This window comes from Rattus rattus, chromosome 16, assembly GCF_011064425.1.
Source record: "Rattus rattus isolate New Zealand chromosome 16, Rrattus_CSIRO_v1, whole genome shotgun sequence".
NCBI classification, from domain to species: Eukaryota; Metazoa; Chordata; class Mammalia; order Rodentia; family Muridae; genus Rattus; species Rattus rattus.
In genome coordinates, this window is record NC_046169.1 from 30,914,424 (window position 1) to 30,931,528 (window position 17,105).

General features: G+C 49.1%; 1 protein-coding gene across 9 annotated transcripts in view; it reads left to right on the forward strand.

Moving 5' to 3' along the window:
* The window catches only part of Kdm2b (lysine demethylase 2B), a 126,183-nt gene that overhangs the window by 80,336 nt on the left and 28,742 nt on the right, over positions 1-17,105 (forward strand). The window contains exon 1 of one of the 9 annotated variants that reach the window (XM_032886519.1): positions 15,661-15,714. The exons of the other annotated variants lie outside the window; for them this stretch is intronic. Coding sequence (XP_032742410.1) covers positions 15,661-15,714 — 54 coding nt within the window. Of the gene's footprint in view, positions 1-15,660; positions 15,715-17,105 lie in introns of those variants that run through there. 9 annotated transcript variants of the gene reach the window in all.

Sequence of the window (17,105 nt, forward strand, 5' to 3'; positions counted from 1 at the left end):
CAGCTTTACCCTTTGTCTTCATGGAACATGTAGGTTACTACAGAAAACATGGTTAGCCAGCTGTGCTGGTCCCGTGTGGAAAGAGGAGCATGTGCTGTAGTAAGGCGGGTGTGAGAGGCTGACTTTGACTGGGGGGAGATGGACGGGGCCTGGAAGTTAAGGCTTACAGGTGAAAGATGAGAGGGTTGGGCCCAGGAGGTGACACTGATAGAGGAGGGTCAGGCAAGGCCTCTGGGAGCTAGGGAATGCTGGAGGTCACGGGAAAGAATTTAAATTTGGTGCCGAGAGTCTGAGAGCCCCATTTTTGGCGGGGATGGGCTTTATTGTGATCAAATGTATGTTGCACAACAAAAGTTAACATCTTGGGCGTGGGTAGATGGCTCGCAAGCATGTGGACGTGAATTCACACCATCTGTGTACGTTGAGTAGGGGGAAATAAATACAGCTCCTACCTGTATTCCCAGGCAGAGACAGGAAGATCCCTGGGGCTTGTGGCCTAGTGTGTCTAGCTGGATCAGTGAGCTTCAGGAGCAGTGAGAGACCCTGTCTCAAAACCAGCCAACCGGGCAGGAGAGATGGCTCAGTGGTTAAGAGCACTGGCTGAGGGTTGGGGATTTATTTAGCTCAGTGGTAGGCGCTTGCCTAGGAAGCGCAAAGCCCTGGGTTCGGCCCCCAGCTCCGGAAAAAAAAAAAAAAAAAAAAAAAAAAAAAAGCGAGCACTGGCTGCTCTTCCAGAGGTCCTGAGTTCAATTTCCCGCAACCACATGGTGGCTCACAATCATCTGTAATGGGATCTGATGCCCTCTTCTGGTGTGTCTGCAGACAACTACAGTGTACTCGTATACATTAAATAAATAATATTTAAAAAAAAACAAAAACAACCAACCAAATAAACAAAAGTAGGGTGAAGGGGGACAAATGAGAGGTTACACACACACACACTACACACACACATGCACGCACGAGTGCACACAGAGAGAGATCATACACATACTCAAAGAGAGAGAGAGGTTTCCATCTTCATTTTCTCTGTATGCCAGGGAATGACCCCAGTGCGTCGTGCGTGCTAAGCAGGTCCTCTCGATGATAGCCGTGGTTCTCCAGCCCTCGATATTCTGAGGCAGGGTCTTCCTATGGTAGCCCAGGCTGACTTCAGACGTGCGACGACCCCTCCTGCTTCTGTTTCGCTTCATCCTAACCACTTCCAAATTTACAGTTGTTGGTACTTACACTCACAGGGTTATGCAGTCACGAGCACCATCCGTCTCTGGGATGTTTCATCATCACCCAGCCCTGGGACAACCTACTTCCTCTTTTCCTGCAACCCAATCTTCTTAAGGGCCGGGACTCGTTTAAAAGCTTGGTACACCAGGGAGCTGCTAGTTAGGCATGGATGAGAGCCTAACTTGGCTTAGACTAGTAGCCACATCACTGAAGAAACAAGACTGTAGGTGTATTCCCAAGGGAGGAGTTGCTTCCTGTTTGGGGTGAAGAGAAATGTCAGAGTTCCCAGGGATTCCATCTACCAAGGCAGGAGGACTTGCTTCTCTCTGGAGACACGGGCTCAATGGTTTCCAGCGTTAGAAACCATTTACTACTCCTTTGCTTCCAGGCCCAGTCCCCTTAGGCTCCCATCTGTCTTACCCGGTTTTCTCCACCCTGCTCCCTTGTTAGTTCTCGGGGGCCACAGAACGCCAGGACTCTGTGGCCTAAATGACAGCGCTCCATCGTTATTTCTGGAGGCTCGGGGCTCTGCCTGCAGCTGAGTCTTAGAAGCTCTTGGTGGCCCCCTCTTCATTCCATTGTGGACGGAGCCAAGTCCGTCTGTGCTGTTTCCTTGTCTTTCTTATCTCCCGTGGACAAATCTGCGCTGTCCTCCCAACCTGGGTCCTGCTTTGTCAGAGAGCGTCCTCGGCTCCATGTCTTACTACGGCCTCTCTGACATCACCAGCAGGCTCCTCCCTCAGGTTTGTTATTAGGCTCAGTGAGTTAGAACCACCCATAGGAAATGAGAAGGTGGCGGCAGACCAGCCAGGGACGATCATTTCCCCGGCTTTCTCCCTGCAGGATCATCATCCTTGACTGACTGTAGCCACTGAAGGCCACACTGTCTACCACAGCCTTTCCCAACTCACGTCTGATAATAGTTCCATTCTTGTTAGTCTCCTACTGCAAAGGTCATGATTGACAGACTGATTTTACATCTCCCTCCCCACCCCCAATTTGACATTATGATCCACATTTTTGTTGACTATGATTCTACCTGCCCTAGGGGTTAGCTGGTTTTGTGTTGAGACAAGGTCTTAGTAGTGTAGGCTGAACAGTCTACGTGGCTGGTCTGGCCTCAGACTTACAGTGGTCCTCTGGCTCTGCCTACACTAGCCTTTTGACACTTATTAATTATGTCTTATTAATTTTCCAATCTATTTGATTTGATTTTTGGTTTTCTGAGATAGAGTCTCTCTCTACATAGCCTTGGCTGTCCTAACAACCAGTATGTAGACCAGGCTGGCCTCAGAGTCACAAAAATCTGCCCATCTTTGCTTCCTGAGTTCTGGGACTAAAGATCCGATATGCCCGGATATGTTAATTTAGGTTGAGACAATGTCTCACTCTGTAATCCTGGCTGGCTTAGATACTCACTATGTATACTAGGCTGTCTTTGAACTCCCAAGTGCTGGCATTAAAGGATTGTGTCACCCTGCCTGATTGATCCATTTTATTAGCTGGTGAATCCAAGTTTTCCCCAGATACCAAGAGTCTGGGAAAATTGTTGGTTCCTTCCCCCCCCCCATAATTGTTGAAAGAATGAACCCAATAGCAAAAAATTCCAGAAGTTTCTAAAGATAAAGTTTAGCCGCTTAGTTTCGTCCCTTTGATCTCTTTGACCTGCTCACCAAATGCTTCAGAGCCCTGTGGTGACTTAACTGACTTCTGTCTCTCCCTTTGGTGTCACAGTCATGGCGAGCTGCTAAAAGACCAGTAACTGAAAGAGAAAGAGGGCCCCAACACTTCCTCCCTCAAACAGGGCAAGCCCCCTTCAACCTGGGAAGAGTGTGCCTCGCTGGCATTTGTCAGCGTTTATTTCTGTCCTTCAGAACCGTAAGACAGCATTTGGCTGAAATAACCTGCAATTAACGTCTGCAGCCAAGGCTCTCGCCTGAGCCTGAGACCCTGAGCGGCTGTGTTAATAACGCCTCAGACGTGTTCTTGGGAAGCAATTGAGATACTTAGGGCCGGAGCCTTTGACAAGGCCATTCAGAAGTCTGGCAGGCAGTAAGTGGTCCTGTGTCCGTTGCTGCTGCTCTATTTCCAGAACAATGACCAATCTTTGAGACCTCGGCCATCAGGTGTCATCCTGTATTGCAAGTGACTTCTCCTGCCTTCCTCTTCTTCCCCCTGTCCTTCCTTCCTTCTTTCTAACTCGTCATTGTCAGGAATGTTTGGCTACATTGATCCCTTTAGGTAACTCATCCTTCCAATTTAGGAAATCTGGAGAAAAACAGGGCAAGATGGGGTGAGATTTATTTGTTCCTGGTGCCGGGAATAACCTAGGGCAGCCAGCGTGCTGAACATACACTGTACCACTGAGCCGCTTCCCGTTAATTTCGCTTTGTGTTTCTGACAAGGCGAGGGGACCCTTAGTTGCACATTAAGAAAGTAGGTGGTGAGGCTTAGACGCCAGAGTGAAATCCAGTTTCCATCATGGCCAACAAATCCAGGTACTAAGTGGGGAGCCTAGGGACACTTAGAGCTACAAAGTGAGACCCTGTCTCAAAAAAAGAAGAAAAAGAAGAAGAAGAAGAAGAAGAAGAAGAAGAAGAAAAAAGAAAAAAAAAAAGAAGAAGAAGAAGAAGAAGAAGAAGAAGAAGAAGAAGAAGAAGAAGAAGAAGAAGAAGAAGAAGAAGAAGAAGAAGAAGAAGAAGAAGAAGAAGAAGAAGAAGAAGAAGAAGAAGAAGAAGAAAAGAAGAAGAAGAAAAAGAAGAAGAAGAAGAAGAAGAAGAAGAAGAAGAACGATGGTTAGTTTGTTGGTTGCTTGGTTGGTCTGAGATAACCTAAAACTGACCCCAGACTCCTGACAGTGAGGCAGACCCCTGCCTCACTTCCAAGAACTGGGACTTGTGCCACCACTAACTTACTGACTAGTTTGTTTCATTAAAGATAATGAGGCCAAGGGCTGGAGAGGTGGCTCAGTGGTTAAGAGCACTGGTTGCAGGGTTGGGGATTTGGCTCAGTGGTAGAGCCCTTGCCTAGGAAGCGAAAGGTCCTGGGTTCGGTCCCCAGCCCCAGAAAAAAAAAAAGAAAAGAAAAAAAAAAAAAAGAGGAAGAGCACTGGTTGCTCTTCCAGAGGTCATGAGTTCAAATCCCAGTACCCACAATGTGGCTCACAATGGTCTATAATGGGATCCAATGCCCTCTTCGGGTATGTCTGGAGATGGCTACAGTGTACTTATATGTAATAAAAAATTAATCTTTTAAAACAAAGATAATGAGTCCAAATGCCTTTTTTTCTTTTTTTTTTTTTTTGTTCTTTTTTTCGAGCTGGGGACAGAACCAGGGCCTTGCGCTTCCTAGGTAAGCGCTCTACCACTGAGCTAAATCCCAACCCCCAAATGCCCTTTTTTAGGCTGACTTCCACTGTGTGTATACACCACATACTGTTTAGCAATTCGTCAAAGGACACTTGGCTTTCTTTTACCAAATTGGCTTTTGTCTGCCTGAACCCTGCTGTGCACCATGCTCAGGCCTGGGCAGCCAAGGAGGCAAGGAGAAGGCATCAGATTCAGTAGCGTGGAAGTGATGAGCCAGTGTGGTTCTGGGAAACCGAACCCTGGTCTAAGTTTGGTTGTTTTTCCCCCCAGGCCAATGAGATGGTTCAGTGGAAAAAGATGCTTGCTGCTGAGTGCAGCACCTTGCGTTTGCTCTGTGAGACCTGTGTGATCGGAGGGTGACACAAGTTGTCCCCTCGTCCCCTCACCTTTGGCATACTTAAGTCTACATACAAAAATCAATCAGTGAAAGTAATAACATTTTCTTCACTTACTGCTCTTGTGTGACCAACGCCTCCTTCTTAGGGCAAACCGATCGTCTTCACCGTCACCTCTTGGAAGTGTCCTGAAAATCATAATCTGTCTTATATTGGCCCAAACAAACTCCACCGCAAGAAACACACCACACTGAAGAGCAGTTCTGGTTTGCCAAAGAGGATTTGTTGATGCTCCTGTCCTTCTATCTGTGTCCACAGGGTCAGCCTCTTTTTAAAGGCTTGGTGGTTCTCAGACCTATAATCTACTGAGCGGGAGGGAGGCCGAGGCGGGAAGATGGCTGTGAATCCCAGGCCAGCCTGAGCTGCAGTGCGAAATCCCGTCTCAAAAGCCTTATGAATGAATGAATGAATGAATGAGCGAACGAATGCCCAGTGTGGTGGTATGTTGCCCACCTTTAATCTCAATCTCGAATTTTCGGTAAAGGCAGGTGGGTTTCTGAGTACCAGGTCAGCCAGGGCCACATAGTAAGACCCCCTTTAAGATAAAAAGATAAGGTGATGGTGGGGGTGGGTGGGACTCACTCGGGAGGCAGAGGCAGGTGGATGTCTGTGAGTTCAAGGTAACTCCCAGAGTTATTGAACGCAATAAGCCCAAAAGTTACTTGGCTTTGCGACCTTGACACGTGAATTTGGGCAAGCCTTTTCCGTATTCTTCTCTGTTTGCTTGTTTCCTGTTTGGGGTGTGATGACTACTTCCTGGATTTTCTTTCGGCCCTTGAGATGCAGATTTGCTCCCCTAGAGCCATTTTTCATGATGTAGAACAAGAATGGTAGGGGTTGGGGATTTAGCTCAGTGGTAGAGCGCTTGCCTAGGAAGCGCAAGGCCCTGGGTTGGTCCCCAGCTCCGAAAAAAAAAAGAAAAAAAAAAAAAAAAAAAAAAAAAAAAAAGAATGGTAAATAAGGGGCTGGAGAGATGGTTCAGTGGTTAGAGCACTGACTGCTCTTCCAGAGGTCCTGAGTTCAATCCGCAGCCACCGCATGGTGGCTCACAACCATCTGGAATGGGATCCGATGCCCTCTTCTGGTGTGTCTCACATACATAAAATAAATAAACAAAAAATTTTTTTAAGGTAACTAAATAGTTTCCTGGTTAGAACTCAGTATCCTCCCACCCCTATTTCGTTGAGGAATAGTTGAGGTAGTTAGCCCCCTACAGTGGCGATTTGTAGCTCTTTCTGAGGTAGTTGGTTTCAAAGGCCTGCAGTCCCAGTGAGATCATCTTTCAGGGGGAGGATCTGGGATCACAGTGAAGGAGTTGACAGACCCACCCTTGGAGAGCAAAGACAGCCTATCCAAAGGTCTGGCTACCGAGGTGAAGATTGTGGGGGATTGGCTTATCCCACCTCTGTTTTGTCTTCTTTTTTTTTTTTTTTTTTTTTTTTTTGAGGGGTGGGGAGGTTCTTTTGACTAGTTTAGCCTACCCGGGGGGAAAACATGGCAGATAAAAAAGATATGCATCTACACACCCTTAAGTAGTTGATTGCTTGAGGCTGCTTCTCTCACTGAAGCTGAAGTTTTCAGATTCAGTCAACTAGCTTGGGCGGCCAGCAGCCCTGGTAATAAATGACTCGAGCACCGGAGAGCCTGAGGCAGGAGGGTTACATCAGAGCACAAGTTCAGGGCTGGTGAGATGGCTCAGTAGGTAAGACTGCCTTCACGCTGGGCATAGTCACACATACATGCTTTTAATCCGGCACTGAGAAGGCAGAAGCAGGTAATTTCTAAATTCAAGACCAGCCAGGCTACACAGAGAAACCGTGTCCGGGAAACTTAAACGGATAAAAAAAAAGTGGTGTTACCTGCCTTCCCCGAGGAGGGATTTGATCCTGGAACAATGTGTGGTAGAAGAACTTACCCTACAATCTGTCCTCTTCCTTACTCCATATGCACGCCATTGTAGGTTCCTTGTCTCTCTCTCTCTCTCTCTCTCTCTCTCTCTCTCTCTCTCTCTCTCACACACACACACACACACACACACACACACACACACACACACACACACACACACACACACACACCACGTGCGCCCGTGCGCCAAGGAAAAATGTAACAAAACTTCAAAAGAACAAGCCCAAGATCACACTTGAACAAAGTATCAAGTTCCAGGGCAACCCGAGTTACAGAGTGAAACCCTGTTTCAAAAAGGAAGGAAAGAAACTTTAAGAAAGATCTGTTGATTTTTATTTCATGTGTGTGTTTTGCCTGACTGTATGTCCCAGTATAGTGTGCATGTCTCATCTCTGGGCTGGTCAGAAAAGGAACATTGGTTCCCTCGGAACTATAGTTACAGACACCGGTGAACTGCCATGTGGTACTGGGAACTGAACCCAGGTCCTCTCTAAAAACAGCAAAGTACTGTTAACCACTGAGCCATCTCTCCATCCATGACTTTTGAATTTGGGTAGATGTTGAGAAACATCTTTTACGTCAGTTTCAGTCCCTTACTCCCCCCCTCCTTTTTTTTAGACAAGGTTTAACTGTGTAGCCCTGACTGTCCTCGAACTTAAATTGTAGACCAGGCTAGCCCTGAATTCACAGACAACTCTGCCTGTCTCTGCCTCCTGAGTTCTGGGATAAAGGTGTGTGACATCTGGCTTAAATTTTTTTTTTTTTTTTTCGGAGCTGGGGACGGAACCCAGGGCCTTGCGCTTGCTAGGCAAGCACTCTACCACTGAGCTAAATCCCCAACCCCAAATTGTTTTTTTTTTAAAGCTTCTTGTGTGTTGTCTTAAATCTTCCAGTACATGCTAACATTTATAGGTTGATTTTTGTTAATGTAAAAATGCACAATTAAGAGAGGAATCTTCATTTCACATGAATACCCATGCGATGAATATGTGTGGTTTTTAAATGCTGTAGTTGTTTCTTGAAGGAGTCAATTAAAACCAATTAAGTAGCTGTGGTGGTTTGTCTATGCTTGGCCCAGGGAGTGACACTATTTGGAGGCGTGGCCTTGTTGGAGTAGGTGTGTCATTGTGGGCTTGGGCTTTAAGACCCTACTCCTAGCTGCCTGGAGGTTAGTCTTGCACCGGCAGCTTTCGGACGAAGGTACAGAACTCTCTTCCTCCTGCTTGACCTGTGTGTGATGCTCACAGCTGCTGCTGAGCTCTGTTGGGGAGTCGGACCCCAGACTGTAAGTCATTGACAACTTCCCTTGCTATCTAGAGACTACCCTTAAGTTCCGTGACTCTAGAGAACCCTGACTAATACAGAAGTTGGTACCAGTTGTGGGGTATTGCTCTGAGAGGCCTGACCAAGCTTTTGTTTAGAGGGGTGTGGATTTGGGGACTTTGGATTTGGAAAGTGGTAGAATACTTTTAAATGGGCTTTAATGGGCCATTCTAGTAGGGATATGGAAGGATTTGTTCCTGAGAGTGATTTGAATTGTGTCGACCTGGCCCAAGAGGTTTCAGTGGAGAATTTCAGTATGTGGCCTAGAGACTGTCTTTGTGGTATTTTGGTGAAGAATATGGCTACTTTTTTGCCCTTGTCTGAAGAGTCTGCCTGAGGCTAAAGTGAGGAGACTCAGATTAATCGCATTGACAAAGGAAGTCTCAGAAACACCCATCATAGACTTTGTTCTCTGCTTAAGCCTCTTGAAGAGCATTTTGAACAAGCATAGCAAGCTTAGAAAGGGAAAATATAAAATATATGGTTCAAGTATTAAAGGGGGCACCAGAAAGTGAAATGGAACTGAAACGTATGTTCTAGGAGATAACAGATTAAGGGATTTTGGGGCAAGATCCTATTGAGCCCAGGAGACAAAACCAAACAGATCTCAGAGTTCAAGGTCGGCCTGGGACAAAGCAGGTTCTAGGTGAAGAAAACCTTAAATCCAGGCAGAGTGGTACACACGTTTAACCCCAGCATTCCAGGAGACAGAGCCTTGCAGATCTCAGAGTTCAAGGTCCGCCTGGGACAAAGCAGGTTCTAGGTGAAGAAAACCTTAAATCCAGGCAGAGTGGTACACACGTTTAATCCCAGCATTCCAGGAGACAGAGCCTTGCAGAGCTCTGCGTTCAAGGTCAGTCTACAGAGAAGGATCCAGGACAGCCAAGCATAGGCAGTGAAGGAGTTGGAAAACAGAAAGCTGGTGACAATGTACTAGAACAAAGGGAGCCATGTTCCACCTCCTGCCGAACTGAAGCAGAACTTAGCAGCTTTGGCCATGTGGCTCTGGCTTTGGAGTCAAGAATAGAAGGGACAATTGATGCCGGTTAAGTGAAGCTAAGAGCTTAGCGGTGGTTAAGAATGAGACCAGCATCACTCAGGTGAAATCTGGGAAGTGTTTTCTGAGAGCACGAAGAAGCTGTTTTCCAGAGATAGCCAAGGTTGTACCTCAGGCTGTGGCTCGACTTGGTGATGTGTAAGAGTCACCCAGGTGGTAGTGGTTTTGAAGGCATGAAGGGGTCATGAAGAGCAGCTGAGGCCTGGCACTGTGAGAGGCCATGGGAGGCCATTGGTGAAGGTGCAGCCTCAGTTGTCATTGACAGTCCAGGACTGAAGGGGCCATGCAAAGGATTTGAGGCTTGGCACCGTGAAGGGAGCCCATGAGAGGCTATTGGTGAAGCCTAGTTGAAGCAGAAGACCCCAGTGTACTGGAGATGCCAGTACCATGGGATGATCACCAAGAACAGCAGTGGCAGTGGAGTGGATCAACCTGAGCTTAGAGTGCTTCAGAGGGCAGAGCTGGAGAAGTGACGCCAGCCCTTTGGTGGAGCCCAGAAGATCGTGTGTGGATCCCAGACATTGAAACAAGGAGCTGTAACATTGAAGTTGCCTTGGAGACCCATAGATATTAAAGATGCCAGAGCCACGAGCTATCTGCTGAGGAAAGCTGCTAACAGGGAGTGGAACCAGCCCAGGAGAAAGACGTTTGTTGCAGTTAACAGAGATGAAAAAGGAGTTAAAGATCTGTAGATGGCTTAGACATGGAGATGGCAGAGTTTGGAGTTTGCCCAGCTGGTTTCCAGTCTTAATTCAGGGATTGCAGTTAAGTGATTGGATGGATCTCAGGAGAGACTTGGACTTTTAACTTTGTTGATACTGCTGTAGACTATGGGGACTTTGGAAGTTGGACTAAATGTGCTTTTTTATAAAGCTATGTTTAGGTATGCCCCCCATAGGCTCATGTGTTTGAACCAGCCTATGGGGGCCAGGGAGTAGAATGTGATGGCTGGTATATGCTTGGCCCAGGGAGTGGCACTATTTGGAGGTGTGGCCTTATTGGAGACCCTACTCCTAGCTGCCAGGAGGTTAGTCTTGCACCGGCAGCCTTCAGATGAAGATATAGAACTCTCTTCCTCGCCTTCCTCACTCGTGGGTCTGAGCCACTGCTAGGTCCTTGGACTTCCATTCACAGCTGCTGCTGACCATTGTTGGGGAGTCGGACTACAGACTGTAAGTCATCAACCAGTTCCCTTACTATAAAGACTACCCATAAGTTCTGTGACTGTAGGACCCTGACTAATACAGGAGGATTAGTATTTTTTCTTTTTAAACTGAAATTACTGCAGCCCTGAGTTTCTCAAAATGCTGTTCTCTGAACCAGTTTCACCAGGTAATCCTAGACTCCTAACTTGGTATGTGGCAAGACTCACAAGTCCTTTTTACTTCTCTTTTATGTGCTAAGAGTGACTCTCCAAAATACCTTTTGCTAGGCAGGCATGGCAGTACAGGCTTGTAATCCTAGCACTGGGATAGCTGAGGCAAGTGGATCATGAATTTGAGGCTAGCCTGGGCAACATAAGGCAAAACACTTTGCTATTGATGTTAACCGTTGGAGAGAACAAATGACAAAGTAACAGCACAAATACTTGAAGTGTACATTCGGTATTGCTACTAAGCATGCAACACACCAAGATGACCCTCTGCAGACGAGCCTTGTCATGTCTTCTAACAATGTTCACAAATGTTGTTCATCCGCTCAGGAGGGTACCAGCTATCGTCCCCAAGGACTCAGTACACTATTCCTATACTGAATCTGTGGAAAAGATTCCTAAGCTTTACCTGCGCCTTTGGGTTATGAGCACTCTGAACGGGGCTTTACACAGGGCATGACCTTCTCCCTTAGCTGTAACTGGAGTCCAGGTGAAAGGTGGACACATCCCCAAGATGTGCCTCTGCCCATTTCTAGAAGCGGGGAAGTTGAGGATGGTGGGTGGAGAGTGGGCACCAGGGCCAGTGGTATGGGGAAGGGTCTAGCAGAGTGAGACCCTGGGTTCTTTGGGGCAGAGGGGGTGCAGCTAATAATCACGATAAGGAAAGAGGGCACCCTGCGTTATTTTTTGCTGTTCGTTCCTTTAATTCATTATTAAATCAAGCCATACATATTAGTTGGGATTTTACTGGGAGTAATTCATTGAGCCTTTATAAAAGGAGGTGAGACTTTGTGGTTTATAACTCTGGGAGTAGAGGGAAAGACTTGATTCTAGGGGTCAGGACATAGCTCCTTCACGGTGTGCGAGATGCTTAGCTAGCCGTCGAGCACAAACCATGTCACGTGATGACACTGAGATGAACCGGAGGCCTCCTAGGAAGCAATATGAACTAAAAGCTATGTGATGCCAGCAATATCTACCCATAGGACAGCTGGGCCAGCCCTTGTGAGAATAGTGAAGGGGATCATTTCCATCATCATCCCCAGTTTTGTTATGGTTGGTTGGTTCTTGAGATAAGATCTTGCGTACCCGAGGCTAGCCCAGAACTCACTGTATAGCTTCTACTGGCTTCATATGCTCTCAGTCCACCATCCTCAGCTTCCCAACTTATCCGGTTATAGGCAAAAGTCACCATACCCTCTTCCACCTTTTATTCTTTTACAATAATTATTTATTTGAGACAAAGCCTCACTATATTGTCATAGCTGGCCATGAAGGATGTGTAGATCAGGCTGGCCTAAAACTCACAGAATTCCACCCACTTCTGCTTGCGGTGCTAAAATTAAAGGTATGACCCATCGTATCCAGTATATATATATACTTTGGATTTCGGACAGAAGCTCTTGCTAATTTTTTCAGGTTTCCCTAGAACTGTAGCCAAGGCTAGACTTGGAATTTGTCTTCCTCATGCTTCAGCTTCCCAAGTAACTGGAAGGCTTAGACGTACAGGTTTGCATTGTATTCTATGTTTTTTGTTTTTTAAAGATTTATTTACTTACTCTATATGAGTACACTGTAGCTGTCTTCAGACACACCAGAAGAGGGCATCAGATCCCATGACAGATGGTTGTGAGCCACCATGTGGTTGCTGGGAATTGAACTCAGGACCTCTGGAAGAGCAGTCAGTGCTCTTAACCTCTGAGCCATCTCTCCAGCCCAGAGAGGGTTCAGTTCTTCAGGGTCCTTCATGCTGAGGCTGGGGTCAAGCAAAGATAAGCCATGGCACAGTGGAAGCAACACAGTTTCAGGTAGCTGTTCTGCAGGATGAGCGACGTCGTCGTTTCTGCTTGTGTATAGCCTGGAACCCTAGCAACACAAACCAGATGCCGGATAATCGTACCAGTTAGGTAAAGGAAATTAGGTTCAGAGAGGTAGAAGACGCCCCTTGAAAGTACCGGGAAAGGATCCCTAAGAGCCCACTGGGCTATGATTGGCAGGCACCTTAGTATGTTTAGAAGAAAAACCTAACACAGGAGTTTTGTGGTTTCCGCCTTCCCTGGTAAGGTCAGACAGCAGACCTTAAACCGAGGATTCACAATTTATAAAATCGAGCACGACTAAATTGTGGCAGACACCTGGCATTCTTAAACTGAAGAGGCTGAGGCAGCGGGATTGTTTGAGACCTAGCTCGGCTACAAAGCAAGGACTACAACAACCAAGGCCACATATTTAAAAAAAAGACTCCATCTCAAAACAAAACAAAAATCTAGTAAGAGAGAGAGGAGAGAGAGCGAGAGAGAGCGTGTCTGTTGTCTGTGTTGCCTTTTTGCTTCAGTCAACAACAACATGTCTCTTGGATTGTGACAACCAGGCCTTGAACTCGGGTGTAAGACCAAGCTGACCTTGAATTGACAGGAGACCCTTCTTCCTCTGCCTCCAGAGTATTGAGGTGTGCGCCCCAAAACTGTCCAGGTGACAGACCAGTTTGCTTTATATTTTGCATCATCTTCCTTGGGCCGGGATCAAATCGGAATGGAATCCTTTCTCCTCCTAGTGGGATCTCACCTCCATTTCTTCATCTGTGCAGTGGAGCACATCTGGCAGGACTGCCAACCATACCTATTCTGTGCTCTTAAATGAGATCACGATCTTGGGCATGCCGAGCCCAGCGCTGGGGTGGGGGCTTCCTCCAGATGACGCTAGATAAGGGATTCTCTAACTATCGTGCATCCACCTGCCAAGGCCCTCCCAGCTCTGAACTGCTGAGATGAAAGGAATGATTTTTTTTGTGTTCCCAGCAGCTCCGTCTCGAGCACTCTCCCTTTCTCCTGGTTGAGCCGTGATAAGAGAGCTGTGTCATTTTACTTATTTAAATACCAAAGTGATCTGAGAGTCCTCCAAGGAAGTCAGCCTGAAGACAGTTCTATTAAATAGACTTGTGCTTCTGATTCTTAACAGAGGACACCTGTGAGGGTGAAAAATATCCCACTCGCAGACTACACTTGATGTATTATGCTGTTTGGGTATCTCTGTCCTTGCAGGTATAACCAATGACAGAGAAAGAAAAGTGTTTGACCACCACCACCACCTCCTCCTCCTCCTCCTCCTCCTCCTCCTCCTCCTCCTCCTCCTCCTCTTCCTCTTCCTCTCTCTTTCTATCTTGGACAGATATATCCTAGACAGGCATACTCTACCCCTAAGATACACCATAGTCCCATAGTTAGCATGCTCCCCACCTGCCTTCCTCTTTCTAGTTTCCTTACCTGGCTTCTTCCTGGGTGGAGCATTTCCTAAGGCCTTATGCGTGGGTGGTTTTGTGGGTAGAGGGAAGTGTGTGTAGGGTAATCTTTTGCCACCCCCCCCCCTTTTCTGGTAACCCTGAAGGGACTGTAAAAAAGTACGAAATGGAAGAGGAAACTCAGCACAGAGGTGTTCAGAAAAGAGCAAGTCAGCTGGGAGTTTTTCCATAGTGTCAGTGGGGGTGTATGTACTTCAGAGACTTTTAAAATCCACTCAGTAAAACTGACATCTCTGCTTATTTACTCTTGCCGGCTCTGCTGGAAGCTTCCCGAGCTTTAATTTGTAAGGTCTCCTGCCTTCATAGAAAGCCCAGAGTCACAACAATTCTGCCAGTGCCCCCTGTTCCCACTGTGGATGTCCTGACCAGTGGCCTAGATGAGAGTGAATAGTTGGATGCCCACGGCAGATTGGTCATCTGGTTCTGCTACTATTGGAGCTTATTCTCCAGAGAGTCTCTCAGTAAAATCGTTCCCATTCTATAGATGGAGCAACAGCGGGTACTGGAATGCATAGTGTCGCCTCAGATGTGGGGTATGTTCGCCAGTGTCTAGCAAAGTTATCCTCCGTGGTAGTCATGTTTCAGTGATTTTGGTGCCTGTAATAACCACGGGCCATCTGGGCTAAAAGTCATTAGGCGATCTTTCAGGGGAAGGGTTGTTGACACAAATGCCAGTAGACATTTTGTTGGGGGATGAAGGTCAGTCTGGATTTCTAGCAACGATGTTCTGCAGCGTTCGGCTGTTTCCGGAGTTAAATGATAAGAATTCTCCACTGTTGAAGAATCCAGAAACCTACACCTTCCTGCCCGATCTCCTAGGATTATTGTGCTCTGGACTGCGGCACCTGCAGCCTCTCTGAAGTCAGCCCCTGGGCACTAGAGAGTAGTGGTTCTAAGAGGGTGGGACATCTACCTTAGGGCCAAGTCTGAGGGATTCTCTGTGACAGCTTCTAGTCTAGCAGCGGGAGCCTGCACCACCTCGGATTTGACGCTGAATTTCAACCTGGAAAGGCAAACGGAAGAGCAGAGAGGACAGAGGCCCCAGTTCTTACTGAGGCCGACAGGCCTGCGGGCTCTGGGTTGGGGGCCTCTGGGATTCGCGGGCATCAGATCAAGATCTCCGAGCGCACGCAGATCGTGCTGCCGGAGACCTGGAAACCCGTGCCTGGCGTTGCATATAGGGTGGTCCCCCCGTGGCCATTGGACCGGGACTCAGGAGACACCCCTTGGGACCACACAAAAGACCCCACCCCAAGACGGGTGTGCATTTCCTGTGGCAGCCTCGGCAGTGGCGGCGCCGTGCAAGCCACCTATGTGTATCCCGCAGCGCACGGACCCGTTCGGGCGGGGCGCGGGGCACGCCCCCACGCAGCCCCAGTCCCCGCGCTACGCGCCCCGCGGCCGTCCTCCACGGGTCCGCCCCCGTGTCACCACAGGCCGGGCTCCCTTTGTGTGCGGGCCGAGCACCGCGGCCGCGTCATTGGCCCGCCCGCCCGGGGGGCCAGCCCCTTCCTGGCTCGCCTCATGCATATGCATGAACACCGGCCCCGCCCCGCCCCCTCCCGCGCGGGCGTGCGAGGCGCGCGGTGGCGGCGGCTCCCTCCTCGCCGCGCGGGAGCCCGAGCGCTAGCCAGGGTGAGCCGAGCCTGCTCCCTGCGGGCGGCGGCGGCGCTCCAGCCATGTCAGCGCGCGCGAGGCTGGGCCCACCATGAGCCATGGCCATGTCCGTGAGCGCCGAGGACGACGACTATGAATCGGAGCCCGACCAGGTCGGCGGCCCGGGGTGGGGCTGAGGGAGGGACCCGCGGCTCGACCCGGCGAGCTCCTGCCTGACGCGCTGAGGCGGCTGAGGCGGCCGCGACGCCGCGCTGAGGAGAAAGTTTGGCGGCCGCGGTCGGCGGGCCCGGGGCGGGGCGCGGGCAGGGGGGCGTGTGCGGCGGGACGCGGCGCCGCGGACAATGTGGGCCTGCGGGCCTGGCCGTCGGGTGGCGCGGGCCCCGGCCCCGCGGGTGAGTTGCGGGGCGCACCGCGCCCCCTCGGCTCGGTAGCCCGCGGCCCACGCGCTTGCGGGGCGCAGCGGGCCCCGCGGCGCCGGCGCCTCATCGCCTCCTGCGGGCAAAGTTGCATCGGGGCTGGAGGACCGCCCGTGGGCCGACGGCCCGAGCTTTTGTCTGGGCGCCGCGCGCTCGCCCGCCGTGGGCAGCCGAGACAGGAAGGGGTGCGAGCCGCGGCCGGCCCGGGCCATCCGGAACCCAGCGATCGCCCTTGGCCTCGGCGGCCAGGAGAAGGAGCACCTCTCTCTCTCTCGGAGCGGAGAGACGGGAGTAGAATTCTGCGTGTAAAACAAAGCTCTGGGTGTGTTTACCGTGAAGATTCACTTCAAGGTTCGTGTTTAGGACACCCGGGAAGAAAGTTGAGGTGCTGCTGCTTCTAAACCAAGCACGGCGTGTAAAATAGCGTTTGCAGTGAGACAGGCCAGGTAGACATGGCCAAGGAACTAGGACTGAGATGGCTCACCTTATCGTGTGGGCTTCGGACGGCCTGTGTGAATAAGATGCCTTTTTTATAATGCTGCTTGCATTTCCTTGGTGGAATAAAGATGTTCCAGCGAAAACATCGGGACACCCCCCACCCCCACCCCCAACCTTAGGCGTCAGTGAGGAAGTAAGCTGAAGGGTTGCACTTGAGTGGTATTGTGCGCGTTGTTCCGTAGTTTTATTTAACAGAGATAGTCGAGTGTTCTGGGTTTTTTTTTTTTTCCCCCTTCGGTTCTGCTGCACGGCTTTAGACGTGCCCACCCTCTAAGTGTTAATGAGTCTAACAAGTTTTTCAGTTGGATGAACCCAGGGACCACTCGGGAGGTTTTTGGCTTGGAATGTTTGCCTCAGGTATAGCTCTCCCTGTGTACTTGGCTCTCAAATTCTTGCTATATAGTTCATGCCTCAACTCCTGGTTCAGTTTAGGTCTGCCTAATAATCCTGCCAACCGTTTACCGTTACCATGGCATCAGGACATCTTAGGATTCAATACAGGCTTTGGTCCATCTGGGTTGACGTTCCTCTTAACCTCCCCCCAATTTGATTGTATCCTGTGCTCCAGTGCCTTTGACAGGACACGACTATCTCTGAGCTGTTTCTTTTGTTTTGGCTCCTGAGACAGC